This window comes from Eretmochelys imbricata, chromosome 2 (assembly GCF_965152235.1).
Source record: "Eretmochelys imbricata isolate rEreImb1 chromosome 2, rEreImb1.hap1, whole genome shotgun sequence".
Lineage (NCBI taxonomy): Eukaryota > Metazoa > Chordata > Testudines > Cheloniidae > Eretmochelys > Eretmochelys imbricata.
This window is the reverse complement of record NC_135573.1, coordinates 264,815,709-264,830,461: the sequence shown is the minus strand read 5'-3', so window position 1 is coordinate 264,830,461 and position 14,753 is coordinate 264,815,709. Positions and strand designations below refer to the sequence as shown.

General features: G+C 57.5%; 1 protein-coding gene across 1 annotated transcript in view; it reads right to left on the bottom strand.

Annotated features, from left to right (window-relative positions):
- Positions 1-8,242: 8,242 nt before the first annotated feature.
- NBEAL2 (neurobeachin like 2) overlaps positions 8,243-14,753 on the bottom strand; it is a 111,984-nt gene continuing 105,473 nt past the window's right edge. The window contains 2 exon segments of the mRNA XM_077808481.1: positions 8,243-13,293; positions 13,953-14,088. Of these exon segments, the coding sequence (XP_077664607.1) occupies positions 13,192-13,293; positions 13,953-14,088 (238 nt within the window). The 3' untranslated portion in view covers positions 8,243-13,191.

Sequence of the window (14,753 nt, the reverse complement as noted above, 5' to 3'; positions counted from 1 at the left end):
TAAATTTCTGTTCCCCATGTGGGTCCTTAGAGACTGTGATCAAGTCACCCCTCAACCTTCTCTTCGTTGAGCTCAATCGATGGAGCTTCTGGAGTCTCCCCCTATAAGGCAGGTTTTCTAGTCCTTTAATTATTCTCTTGGCTCTTCCCTGAACCCCCTTCAATTTATTGATGTTCTTCTTGAACTGTGAACACCAGAGCTGGACATGGTATTCCAGCAGCGGTCGCACCCATGCCAAATACAGAGTAATGTAAACAGGGACCCTGCCAACTCCTCCGGCTTGCTATGCCCCTACCATCCTACCTCCCGCAGGATTGGCTCCCTTGTGGCTGGCGTGGCACAGAGTCCGAGGCCCGAATGGCCATGGACATTGAACTCCCCTTTTGTTCTTTAAAAGGTCCCTTTCCGAGTAGGGCTCAGGCACGTCAACGGGTTGGAGACAGGGAAGGCAGGGGCTGTTCTGTGGTGAGCAGACTCCAGGGTCTGGGGTTGTGAGGTCAGCACCAAATTCACTTCCAAGAAACCACAGTCCCAACTTGCCAGGTCAGCGTCGCATGTGAGCGGCACTCGTGTGCATCCTGCAGAGTGACTGATGTACTTCTTGGAGAGGGGGACATGACGCAGCCCAGCATAGGCTCCTGCTCACCCTCCTCCTCTCCCCTGAAGAGGGGTCCTGGCAGAGCCACCCCACAGCAGCTGTCTTCCTGCTTCTGCGCCAGGGTCCCTGGTGGAATCCCTTGTATTTACAGAAGGGTGAACTCCTGTAAACAGAACCTAGCGTCAGACTAAACACAGGCGGGTCGGGGAGGCCGAGTCGTTGTCTTATTGGATGCGGAAATTGCCAGGCCAAGATTGCAGCAGCTTCACCGGCGAAGCGCAGAGCCCCCAGACCACCATCCAGTCTGGGCAGAGGGCAGTGGTCAGGGATGCGTGCTTTGGCCACAGCCGCATGTGGGTGTGCCCAGATCTTCTCAACCATTCTGGCTTTAGCTTCCTCCCGACGGACGTGCGGAGGAGTGACGGGGCTTAACACAGGAAGCATGGTGCTGGTGTGGGTTGAACCGTCCCAGCGATGATGCACATGGTTGAGTGTAGTTGTGTGTTAACCAACTTGACACGAGACGGATGGAGCCAGGCCGGAGCACAGTATTCTGCTGCAGAGTAACAGAGAGCCAGACCGGATGAGCGCGGAGTTGGAGCGTTTGCTCCACATGAAGTCCCAGCCTGTTTGCTTAGCAGGTTGTTACGTGTCCTCAGGTGGTTAAGATATGTGAGATCTATCCAGGGTTACTCCAGGTAGACTGGGCGAGATTTGTGGTTCAAGCGATGTCCGTTGACAAAGACATTCAGTTCTAGGGATGCTCTGGTGCTGTGAGGGTGGAACACACTCAAAACTGTCTTGGTTACACATGGTGGCAAATGCCACCGACTACAGAATTGAGCCATCTTAGTCAAGTCAGCGTTTCGGGTGCCTTCGAGTTCTGGGAATGACCGTGCTTCGATGCCGGAGCAAATGTCATCTGCCAATGTGAACGTGTGGGACCGGGCAAGCCGGAGGCCATTTGCACATGGGTTGGGACGATTCAGTGCCAGCAGAGAGCTTGGGGGTAGACCATTGGTTTGTCTTCTCCACGTCCTGACCCCATCTCCCGCGTGCACTCGGAAGCCTCTGTGGTGGAGAAGGAGGCCAACGCTGCTGACTACCCATGCTGGGAGTGCTCTTGACAATTTGACTAAGAGCCCTGTGTGCCAGACCCCCGGGGTCACGCCGCTGTCCGGTCCAGAAATAAGGCAAGCGAAAGGGACGAATGACATGGGGTGGGGGAGGCGGGGGAGGGATGCTTTCAGGCCAATGGCTTCCCATTGTGATCAGCCTCCATCCACGCCCAGGGGTGAGGAGCTGCCTGGGAGAGCGAAGCCCAGAGCATGGCCAGGCACTTGCTGGACACATACCATGCTGCCAGTTGGCCTCTCCCGGGCAGGGTCAAGCAGCTTGTACAGGAGCAGGCTGCCCAGGGAGGCCCAGCACGGCAGCCCGCTCGGATCAGGGGCAGAGAAGAACGGGGAGGGAGTGAGCCCAGGATCAGACTTAGCTGACTGAGCTCGGAGAGGCTCGTCCCATTGCTCTCCCCCTTCGTGACCGGCGCGTACGCCGGCTTGGAGAAAGAGAGGTGCTCGTGCCGCGTCTGAACCCCACCCCCCACATTCCTGATGGGCCCACGCAAATGTCTGCCTCAGCCCCTCTCGCCATGGCCCCGATCCAGCAAAGCACTTCGGCTTCAATCCCAATCCCACGGGAGCCAACGGGAACTTTGCCGCCGCCTTCCTTGGGGGCAGGGCTAAGCCATTCAGCAGGCACTTAAGTGCTTTGCTGGAAGTGGCTCAGCCAAATCCCCCCTGGCTCAGCACCCCATAACCTGGGAGCGATTCGTCTCCAGAGCAGGACTTTACGGCTTGGAACCATTTCCCAGCCCTGGAGGGTGGAGTCAGCGGCCTCCGGAGAACATGTGTTCCCGTTGCGAGTCCCTAGACGCCGAGTGCAACAGGGCCGTCCCTTCCGACACAAGTCAGCCCCCGATTTAACCACGTTCCCAAGCTGTGCAGGAGACCAGGCCTGTACCGCGGCGGTAACAGCATGGCCTGACCTCCTGGGGTGACGAGACAGCCCAGCCGTTCAAGACTGGGCAGTGCTCAGCTAGGATAGCCAACTTTCTAATCACAGAAAGCCAAAACCCCTGCCCCGCCCCTTCTGAGGCCCCGCCCATGCCCCGCCCCTTCTCTGAGGCCCCGCTCCTGCTGGCTCCATCCCCCCTCCCTCCGTCGCTCACTCTTCCCCACCCTCACTCACTTTCACTGGGCTGGGGTAGGGGTGTAGGAGGGGGTGAGAGCTCTGGCTGGGGGTGCAGGCTCTGGGGTGGGGCTGGGGATCAGGTGTTTGGGTGCGGGAGGGAACCGTGGGCTGGGGCAAGGGATTGCGGAGGGGCAGGGTCCCGGCAGCACTTACTGCAGCTCCGAGGAAGCGGCCGCCAGGTCGCTGAGGCCTCTTGGCGCATGGGTGGCCAGGTGGCTCAGTGCAGAGTGCACCGCCTCCGCACCCACAGGCATCGGCCACCGCAGCTCCCATTGGTTGCAGTTCCTGGCCAATGGGAGCTACGGAGCCGACACCAGGGGTGGGGGCAGCATGCAGACGTGCCGACCGCTTCCAGGAGCCATGTGGAGCCCAGGCAGGCCGAGAGCCTACCTTAGCCCCGGGCCCCCGCTGTGCCGCCGACCGGAGCCGCCAGGGTCCCTTTTCCACTAGGTCTTGGAACATGGCTAAAACCCAGCACAGTGCCATCTCCACTCTCAGGCCCCAGCGTCTGGCCCCGCGCACCCAAGGGCTCGCAGGCCACCAGGCCTTAATGGCTCGCTGCGGCCTGAAGGCAGTGGGATTGAGGCTGATTTGCACCAGCTGAGGATCGGGCCCTTCACATTTAATTTGCCAAGCCAGTGGTTTCAATTAAGGGGGAGGAGAGAAAGTTTAGCAGACGCAGGGTCCTCAATCCTCCCCACGCCAGTTAAACAACCCAGGCTGTCCCCCGTCCCCTCGGCTGCATGAAGATCTCTTGCTAAGCTGGCCGAACCCACGCGTATGCACCAGAGATGCAGGCTGGCAACCACCTCTGCGTGCTCCCCAGCAGCTCACAGGAGCTATGGCTACGTATGCTTTGAAGGCCCTGGCTCCGATCCCAGGGATGGGGGAGCAGCGCTGGCAGAAGGCCCATCGCCAAGCAAGGGGACCGCCCAATCGCCCCTGTCCTCGGCCAAGGGCCGGCCTGGGAATTCGCCCGTCAGGGCATCAGTTTGCCCAACCCCGCGTGACAGAGCAGGGCGGTGAGGAGATGGGAAAGCCCCAGCAGATCCCGGCTGGCGTATTGATCCCGCGGGCCCCAGCCCAGGGAGCCCATTCAGGGTTCAGTGCCATGCTGGGGAGGGCAAGAACCCCCGTCCATCCTGCACCCTCGGGGTTAAATGCCTCCCGTTAGAGAGGGGCACAGGACTGCCTCGCTGCAGGAGTTTTAACCCTTTTGCTGCCCAACTCCTTCCTCCAGCCAGGCCCCCACCCTCTGGGTTTGAGCCCCTCATCCCGTGGATGCAAAGCTGCCCTCCGGTTGCCCAGCCAATGCAACAGAAATGCCAGCTCCTGCTGGGGCATCTCTGGTGGCGGCCTTTCCAAGTGCCCCCTCCCGCCTTTGGGAAGCGGTGGCCTGGCCTACATACTGCCAAAGCGAACGGTGGCTGTTCTGAGCAGATCCACCCGGAGCAAACACCCGTGCGTCCACCACAAACAGACCTCACGGCCTCTCCGGAGCCGAGTGTGGTTCCCAGGCTGGTAGGGAGGCAGCAGAAGGGGACGCGAGCCTGTGGGAAGCTCCCAGCACTGTGGCTGGCTGGAGTCTGCAGCCCTGCTCCAAAAGCCACAGCCACTTCCCATCCACGTGACAGCCTGGGGTCCGGCGGCCAAGATAAACCTGCCCGACGCCAGAGCCTGGCTGGGCATCTCCCCTCGACCACAGTAGGGCTGCATCACTGCTGCGGCCCCACAAACGCCCGTGCTTGGCAACCGCACACCATGGGCGCAAAGCACTCTGGGAGTGCGGCCAAGGGGCCATTGCCATCTCCTGCAGCCAGGCAGGGTGAGGGCACAGGGTCACACCAGGTCAGTCCGTCCTGCGAGCCAGCGAGAGGTTGGACGGCCTTGCAGGGAAGCAGCTGGCCAACACCATTGGCTGGGAGGGGAAGTGAGAAGCCCTGGGTGCCGTGGTAGGAGGCAGCGACTCGGGGCATCCCCCCCCCCCCTCCCCCAGCCCTGCCAATGCACCTCGCTCCCGCCCTGCAGCACCCCACTATTCCAGCCCTGGGACCCCCCCCCCCGAGCCCTGCTGATGCACCTCGCTCCTGCCCTGCAGCACCCCGCTATTCCAGCCCTGGGACCCCCCCGAGCCCTGCTGATGCACCTCGCTCCCGCCGAGGGAATGCACGCAATGGGGGGAGCTGCATCAGGATCTGAACTTCTCTCCCCAGTGCACAATCCTCTGCAGTGCTCCGTCCCTTCCCAGCACTGCTCAGCCCCCCCACGCCCGCCCCCGCCCCCCAGCTGAGCTTCTGAGTCACCCAGGGCTTTAAACACTCAGCCAGGTATGTAAACAGTCCCCAGTTCAGACCAGATTCCTGGCAGGAGATGAGGTCATGGAGCTGCTAATCGGGGACAGATGGGCGTGGGGAGTCCATCCAGGGCACACTCCTCTGGGGAGTCGGTGGGGGTGTGTGTGGCAGCAATCAGGGCATCTCCCCCAATACCCCACCCTGGGTATTCGGTGCCCAGCAGCAGGCCAAGAATATCCCACAAAGGGCTCCTAGGGGGCGCCCCACGGCCCGGAGCAAGGAAGGGCCTGGAGGACTCATCCAGGCTTCGCACCCTCTCTGCGCCCTGCCGGCAGCACCCCCGCCCTCGGGATCTTCGAGAGCCCCTGGGAAAAGGGAAAGCCGAGTTCAAGGCCCCCCCCGCCCCCTGCTCATCCTATCCCCAGGCAGTTGGTCCCCCAGGGTCCCCACTCACCCGGCACATGAGCTCTATTTAGGAGGAGGCCCCAGGTGTTAGAGCGTCCCCACCCCCTCTGAGTTCTGACCCTGTATTACCCCAGCACTGGGCTCCCCTCTTTCCCCTCCAGGGCTGGGGACCCCCCCACTTTCCCGCACCCATCCCTTGTGCTCCACATTGCTGCCGCGGCCAGGGGCCGCTGGCCAGAGCTGGAGCTGCTGGTTGCGGCCGTGCAGAGGAACGGGGAGAGAAGCGTCCCCTGCCCTGTCTGCCTGCACGGCCCAAGAGATGTGGGGGCAGCACCCTAAAAAGCCCCGGCAGACAGGGAGGGCAGGCGAGAGAAGGGCGATCGCCCCCTGCTGGAACCAGGGCCTCTCTCTCAGCACACAGCGGGCCCAGAACACAGAGAGCAGCAATTCTTTCGGTGAGCCCCTACCTCTGCTGAAGGGAAGATGCAGGACCGTAATTTAGGAGAGGACCATTTCTGTCCTCCTCCAGCCAGAGCAGGGGCAAGCTACCTACCTAGCTAAGTCTAGGGCTCCGGGCAGCGCAGCATCGGGGCTCGTCAACAGGCGGATTTATCATCTCCCCATTGCACAAGTGGGGAAACCGAGGCACAGAGCGGCTAAGGGGCATGCCCAAGGTTGCACAGGGAGAGTGTGGAACCCAGGGTTCCCGAGGCCCATGGCGGCACAGTGACCACAAGGCCCTCCACCAGCCAGGGTTGTAGCACGTTACTGAAGAATTCACCTGCCTGGAAAGCGGCTGATGCCAGAGGCCGCTCACCCTGGGATTTGACGGCCCAAAGACACCACCGCCTCCTCCCCCCCAAGCCGGAGCAGCCTTCCCCGCACAGCCAAACCCTGCCACCAGCGGCTCCCACCCCGGCTGTGGCTGGCGGCGATTCTTCCTCTCGGCCTCCTCTGCTTTGCATTTGGGTGATTAAAGGCTGTAAAGGCCTGGAATGTGCCCCCCCCCCCATGCCACTTCCTGTCTGCAACTAATTTAACATCCTCAGAAACATCTGATGGAAATATGCCTGCATGAACCAGGCAGGAGCGCTGGGGCGCTGGGCATGAGCCATGGCGCCCCCCCACCCCCATGGCAGACTGGCTCCTGGGCGCCCCCTAGAGCCCAGATGAGAGCTCCAGGGCAAACACCGAGAAAAGGGGCCATCCCGTGAGCTGGTTGATGCGGGTCAGTGCAGGGGGAGGGTTGGCAGCACAAACCCCGGGCCCCCTCAGGGGTAGATAAACGAATTTCTCCGCTATTACCAACGCCTCAGAGGCTGCTGGAGCCCAAGGTCGTGAGGCCTGGGCCCCTCCTCTGAGACTGGAGCACTAACGCCCCTCAAAAGGAACAGCCCAGGAGGGGGCACCCGGCCTGGCTGGGGCTTCCCCGGCCCCAGACACCCCCCACACCCACTGCTGAGCTAGGGACTCCCGCACGTCTGCCGTTCTCGCACGCCCGGCTCAGCTCCACCAGCCAGGGCTTGCCCCAGGCCTCGTGGCTACTCGGAAAGCCGGCAAGCGCTCGGCTAGGGCAGGGCACAGCTCTGGCTGGACCAAGAGCAGCGGTTGGGCGCACAGGATGATGGCAAAGAGCCGGGCCTTGGCCAGCTTGGATACCACAATACCCTGGCGTTTCTCCCCCTCTGATGAGGTCCCCAGCTCCCCTATAGGGCAAGACCAGACGAGGAGAGCAGGGCTAGGGGGAGTCAGATCCAGGGGGCACCCAGAGGCAGGGGGAAGGGATCAAAACTCAGGGAGGCGGGCAACCATCTTGGAGGAGGCGGGGTAGAGACTGAATCTCCTTTTGCTGCGGGGGAGGGCCCAGCCCAGCCCAGCCCAGCCTGGATCTCATCTCAGCAAGGAGGGGTTAGGCCCCAATAGAGGAAGCTGGGTAGATGGAGGGAGAGGAGTTGTCCTGAGAATGTGCTCTATAGGCTCGAGCGACATGGACATTCAGAAGCCAGGCAAATAACATGGAGGCAAGCCCAGTGCAGCAAAGGGGCCCATGCTCCCAGCCTGGGGCAACTCTTTTGCCACGCATGCGACGTCCATAACTGCAGCCCGGCAAGAGGCAGCGTCGCCTGCCCTGGGGGGAATAGTTTAGATGTGAGCGCAAACAGCTCTATGCCCATTGCAGCAACCTCAACTCAGCCCTGTTGCGCTCCTGGCATCATTTCGCTTGCGTAGTTCAATGTATTTGTAGGTTTTCAGACACGTTCGCAAAGTGCCATCTGTTTGCACACGCAGAAGGCAGACTAGAAAATCTGGCCCAAAACGTGTAACACAAACAATAGCCAGTGTGGTGATATGGATGAGATTACACTGCTGCAGGAAAATAAAAAAAAAAACAAAAAATTACCCATGCAACTTAGTGATGGCCATGGGGAAGAACTGTGCTGGGAACCAGGACACCTGGGTTCTGCGCCTAGCCCCACCACAGACTTGGGGTACAATCTTGGGCAAGTCGTCAAAATTCCCAAGACTGAAAGATCCCATATTGCAGATGGGTAAGTCAAGTCTTCATTTACAGCTGTCAAGCATTTTGAGGTCCTCATATGAAGGACGCTAAAGAAATGCGAAGTTTTATTACACAATAAGTGGGTGCAGTGGGGGAGGGAGGAGGGAAGGTCAAGGCATTGAGAAACATGTATTCCTTTATAAAGTTTATTAAAGATCACATACGTCGTACATTGCTAGCAAACCAGATAACCTGTCCCCCTACAGAATGAGGCCATGCTCCTCTTCAAGTTTAAGGCATAAATGTTTATCGGATTGTGCTTTATTTTGCTTTTGGAAAGAATCTGTAGACAAAGCTACCATATAAATACATTTTTCTGAGCACCAAACACATCCCTTGTGTGGATTTGTCATTCACCCTTGTCTTCCCTGCTGGACAGTGGGGACTGGAGTGTGAGTGAAAGACTCGGCTGGTCCATTTCTCCTCAAGGCTGGCTCTAAAGGAAAAGCATAAGCAATGGTCCCATAAACAATGCCTGGAGGACCACTTGGTCAGAGATGGGGAGTCTGAATTCCTGGGTTGGCTTCCAGCTATCAGCTTGTCCCTTCAAATGCTTTGCCAGTCTCCCCAAGCAAACACTGCTCCAGTCCATACAGGAATGAGAACTGCGTTCAGGTCTGAGTGGGATGCAATCTGACACAAGGAGGGTGGATTTGTTAACACCCCTCCTCCCCAAGATTCAGGATGCTTGGAGACCAGTAGGTAGCACCACTGATTGGCATGAAGGCTCCAACGCTACATCCAGCAGGCCGGAGAGCTGGGAGTACCAGTGGTGCTACCCTGGTCAAACCACTTGCTTGAATTCACTTCCCCAAAAGGCAGATCCACCGTGAGCCATTCACTTCCCAGAAGAGGTAGAGAAGTAGGTGGCCCCCCATGTAACCACCCTAGTGTCTTACCACTGCACGCAGGGACCAGGCATGGGGGCCAGTTTTTTTTCTAAATTTGGGTGCTTACGTTAGGTTGCCCAAAGGCCAACTTGAACAGCTGTGCCCCCAACCCGGCCGTGTAATGTAGACACTCAAGACCGAAGATCAGGTTTCACATTGTTATTCCAGGGGTGGGCGGAGCCGGAAGGAATCTTGCAGGGTTAGAAGGAAACCATTCCCTTTGAAGGGGAGCATCCCAAGCCTGCCAGACCCTTCCCCACACAGAAGTCTCAGAGATATGACCCAAGCATTCCTGTTTGTGAAGAAGACTGGAGTGGGAAGATCCCTCAGCAAGTTGCATCCTGACTCCATAAAACCAGAGAAGGTACAAGCAAAGTGAAAGGATGGAAAGAAAAACCTCTTCAAGTAGAAGAACATGGCAGAGGCCAACCAGAGAGCAGGTACCCCTAGAATTCAAGCATCTTCAGAACAGGGCCAGCAAAGACCCCTTCAAATTTCCACTGGCCTGAGCAATTCTAAGAAGGATGACAGACAAATCCACGGTGAGGCTTGTAGGTCCCTCAGTGCTCTATAAAAGCCAGCAGGATTCTGGGAAGCTCCAAATACTTACCACCCTGTTTCTGGGGAAAAAAAGGAATAGAAATCTTTAGATTTACATCATTCAAAAAAGTTACAAAACCTATATATATATATATCTATCTATCTCGTATTATATACACACAAACCGCAATACAGCACACATGCTAAAAAGAGTCTTCTCTACAAGTTGCAAATATTGCACTGTCGGTGGTTAAACATTGATCTTCACCCAGGGAATGAAGTTGAGAGCATTGCTTGAGCCTCTTGCCCAGTGTTGGTTCTTCTTGCTTTTTTAAATCTTTTGTGAAGAGAACTGAGGCACTGTTCAGTGCACAAGTGTGATCTAACCAGCCACCCATCACAAAGTCACCTCCAGACCAGTAGCAGCCTCCGCACGCAACAGGGTCCAGTGGCTAACAAGCGGTGCATTTAGAGAGCCTCTCTTCCCTTATTAGTGGCATTTGCAGTTCAGCATCTACAGCGGATTGTCCCAGGCCTACAGTAGATGTTTCCTCCAGCGTGAGCCACAACGGACCCACGTCCTCTCCTCTCAGCCCTTGTTGGAAAGAAACTACCGAATTAGTGTCCCAAGACAGTGACCATCCCTTTTTCGGTCAGGAGGTGTCAACGGCGTGGAAGGTCCAAACCATTTATAACCATCATCTGTTGTAGTTTGATGGAAAGGGACCCTGGAGGACCGATGGAAGAAAGTTGTGAGGATGGACGGTACAGCGGCTTTAATGACCCAACGTTATGAATAATAAAAGCAAAGTACATCTTCACTGAATGGGATGGGGAGTAGCAACCCAGGGCACATGGCTTTCAACCCGTCAAGAACTGCACTCAAATCCTAACGTTCCTTGACCATCTCTTTGATTTTCACACCATCCGCCCTGCCTCCCTCCCACAGATCTTCACCAGGGACCTGCGACTTCTAGGAGAAATCCCTGGACATGGGGGAGCAGTCTGTGTCCACACTGTGGCATTACTAACACGGTGTAACATACCTAGAGTATATGGAGACAGGGGAGAGATCCATTTCCTAGAGCCAGGGAATGGGTTCGGGGGCTGAGGGGAAAGGACAGAGGCTGCTCTTCAACCCACTTCACTACAACCCCTCCTGACTCTAGGACTGTGAAGTTTCATGTGGTTCTGAAGCCATGAGGTTTGGATCCAGACCCAAACCTCTCCTCCCCCATCTCTGGGGAGTTCAGATCCAGCCGTTTACGGAGAACAGGGGCCCCAGTTGTGAAGCTCAGCCCAAGATTCCAACATCTCCAGATGTTCGAGCAGGGTTGGAGTCAGGTGTGGAATTTCCTATGGCTTCAAGCTAGTCACGGCCCTTCCTCTGTGAACCAAAGCCCGGCCCAGCCCGGAGGGCTGTGCCTGCAATAGCGATGGGCAGTCACTGGTGCCAGGGGTAGGGAGAGCTGAATGGCACCAGGGCACTTGTCACTGTGAGCATCAACATAATGCAGAAAGGCTGTGGGTTCCATAGCTCTCCGCCCAGACGCATCTGGAGCATGGCTGGAGTAAAGCCCTGCCCGTCTCTTCCATCCCTGGCTTACCTGACGGAAGGGGAGTTTTTAAATCGGAGAGAAAATGTGGGGAACAACACAGCAGCTCCCTCCTCCTTCCAGCTAAGTGACAGTAACCGTGTCCTACAAGGACCGATCCATCACCCCCTTCTTCGGGGGCCATTCACTCCCAGACGCTCTGGTGATGGGCTCATGCCCTGCATCGTAAACACGGAATGTTCCATTTCACAGGGACTGCTGGGCTCCCTGCAGCTGTAAGCTATGTCTGAATGGGGAGATGTCCAGGGCACAAATGTGCAATAGCCTCAGACAGCTGCTTCTAGCCTAACCCAACCCCCCACTCCCTTGTTCCTCCCTGGATCAACAAGGCCTTGGTCATACATGAACCCTTAGGACAACCCTTAGATCAGAACCTGAGTCCTTCAGAGAAGGTGCCAGCGTGGTTTCAAATCTCACCATGACCAGGGATGGAAAGTCTGTAGGACTGGACCACCCCCCAACCCACCCAGTTGGTTAAAAGCAGCGAAGTGTTGGCCGTTGGCTGCAAAAACAAGCCTCCTTCTGGGCAAATTCCTATTGACTGTGTGCCACTTCAGTATCAAAAACAGACAGTGTGTCGGAGGGACAGATGGGCCTTCCTGGAAGGGGGGTATTTGCAGATGGGATCAATATTGGGCCCAGACTTTGAAGGAGACAAAATCCCAGTATTGCTTCATGTCTGCTGCTGGAGCTCTCTCACTTCTGTCATGATCCCTCTCGCATTCACCTCCACCGGCTTGGACCGAGCCCTTCGAAGCTTCGGAAGAGCTCTGCTTTGGCTCCGGGAGCCCTTATGGAGATGCCATGCTTCGAGGGCTGCTCTGTTGGGGAAGGGGCAGTGCGTGCTGCCTTACTAAGAGCCGCGCTCCTTGCGAGAGGGAAACCCTCACACCTCTTGCACCGGCGCTGACTGCAGGGCAGCCTGACCCTCTCCCGGTGGGGTGAGAAGAATTCTCTTTCCCCCTACAAGCAGGGGTATCTGGCGTGCAGCCAGAGGCAGCCAGGAAGGACTTCCGCTACGGCCCCGGAGCTGCAGGACGAAGGCAAAGCTAACCAACGGCAGGGTTTTATTGCTGGTGAAGTCATCCCATAAGCCATGCCGGCTCGTGCTCCATGGAAGAGACGAGTCTTGGGAGACAATAAGATTGCGCACATTTATTTTTGTTTTCTTAAAAAAAAAAACGTATAAATCGATAGGAAAGTTAGGAGGCTCCACAGGAAAATGATTGGGGCCCTGGGAGGTGCTGAATTTGCGTGCCTCTGGTGGAAGAGGCAGACAAACCATATTTGGAAGAATCCCAATGAAAGCGGAACACCCTTCTTTGCCAGCAGGGGGTTTATACACATCTAGGATTTGGGACTGGTTCAAGACAGTCAGTAGGTATCTTTCTGGGCCCCTGGTATTTGTTGCCCACCAAAATTCAACATCTGGGAGGAAAACAGAGCAGGCTCTTGCCAGTCTCATCGCATTAAAGCTTTTCTGCAGCAGACCGGCCTCATGCTGAAAGCAGTTCTTGGTTTTGGTACAAGTTCTCTACGTAGTGCAACAAGGTCTGGTTAAGGCCACCCAAGAAGGACTGAGAATGCAGCGACGGTTGTCGTCTCACATCTATTGCAACGTTTCCCTGCTGGGCGGCAAGGGGCACCGGCTATGGACTTCCCGTCCTCTCCGTCCAGCAAGAAAGTCACAATGAATAATACAAAAACATTCTCCACTTCAAGCTCTGCAGGAAACGGGATGCGCTGGGGCAGAGACCAGATTGTCCCACGCGCATCCTGGCTCGGCAAACCAGAGTCACCGGTGCAGGCCCCTGGCTCAGAAAGGGATCCTGAGCTCTGCACACTCTGAGAGTGAGTGGTCAAGAGACCCAATGCTCCCGCAGTTCACAGCGATCGCCATGCTCCCAGGGGAAGTGCAGACACATCTGAGTGGTGTGGCTGGACCGGCCCCCTCAGCCACCCCTCAGAGACCTCCTGCTGCAGGACATCTCTGCCCAGTAATGCTCTGGGGACAGGTCATCTCACACCAAGCCTGTCACTTGGACTCGGGCGGGTTGTACTCGGTCTCTCCGGAGGAGACCTGGGAGATCCGGCGCGTGGAACGCCACAGCAGTCTGTGAAACTGCCCCGTCCGCACCTGGGGAGAGAGCAGAACGAAGGGGCAGGGCTGAGGAGTGGCGTGGGGGTGCTTTGCGGAGAAGGATGGGGTGGCTTGGCGGAAGCAAGGCTGCAGTCTGTCTTGGCTACATTACAGACCCTGCTTCTGTAAAGGGAGCCACCCCGCATTACGGAGCCCCGCCCTCCAGGCCAGGGTCTCATCACACAGCTGGGCTGGGCAGCCGCCTGGCCCCCCGAGACACCTGGCCCCTCTAGGGTTGGAGCCCGTCCTCCAGCAGGGACGAGCCGTCTCACCGAAGGGGGCGGGGTGCAGCGGAGAGAACCTTTGTCCTAAGGGTTCATGCTAAGTCTCGACTGATCCCAGCTATTTCACGCTCCGGAGAGGGGCCGGATTTCGAGGGTTCTGCTGTGGGAAATCCAGCCCTGCCGTCACGCTGCCCACAAGGAGTCAATACCCCAGTCTGCAGACAGTGGCTCTGATTTCATTTCTGTCTATGGGCCCATCCAGGCTCCTACCTGGGCTGGCCAGGAGAGCAGCTCCTTCCCAGTCTCACCCTCCTGCCAGCCAGGTGCATCCCCTCCAATCATGCAACTAGTTCACTGGTGCTTCCAGCTGATACTGCACCTGCCCCTGCCCACCCCCACCAAGCCCCGAGGAGGGGAACGGTCTCCATTTACCTCCGAGGGCTGGCCAGCTCCCACCACAATCAGCTTCCCATCCTCCAGGCCCACCAGGATGTGGCTCTTCTCCTTGGTCACGGACACGCTGTGAACCGGGACCTTCATAGGCATTGGCAACACTGCTGCTTGGAGGCTGCAATGGCAAAGAGGGGGGCATTTAAACAGTGTGGGGAGCTGCTGGGGACTCAGCAAGGACTGTGGAAAGGGGCAGATGGGCAGGATGCCCTTCCAGAGACCCCCCCAAACCCACCCCCCTCTCCAGGATCTTTAAATCGGGGGTCTCTCAAAGCATCCTGCTCACTCAGCAAACCGGCTCCTGGCTGCGCTCAGAGCCAGATCTGGGGATTTTACTGCATTTCACACCTGTTCACCCTGCCAAGCCGACGCAGCTGCGGGACAGGGAGCTGGGTCCCATTCTGGCTCCTACATCAGTCAAATAGTTGGCCAAGTCCCAGTTGCAGGGAAAAATGCCACACTGGGGCAACTGGCTTGTGCGGGCATCTGAGGGCAGCGTTTTATTCCACAGACCCTTTGGGACGGAGGAGACATGAGAAAAGAAGGAAGCCAAGCTTGACTCTCAGATCCCAGGCTGGCGGGGAGGAAAACCAAACCATTTCACTTTGCAAGCAGAGTCAATCGGATCTGGAATTCCTGCCATGCAGCATCCCACAAGGCCAGCAGGGCAGACCCTGACCCAGGGAGAATCACATTTTCAGGGGTTGATAAATCCAGGGTTGAGCGCCGTCCATCGTGTCCCCAGCAGCGCCAGCCCCACGCAGACAGTTACAACGGGTGATT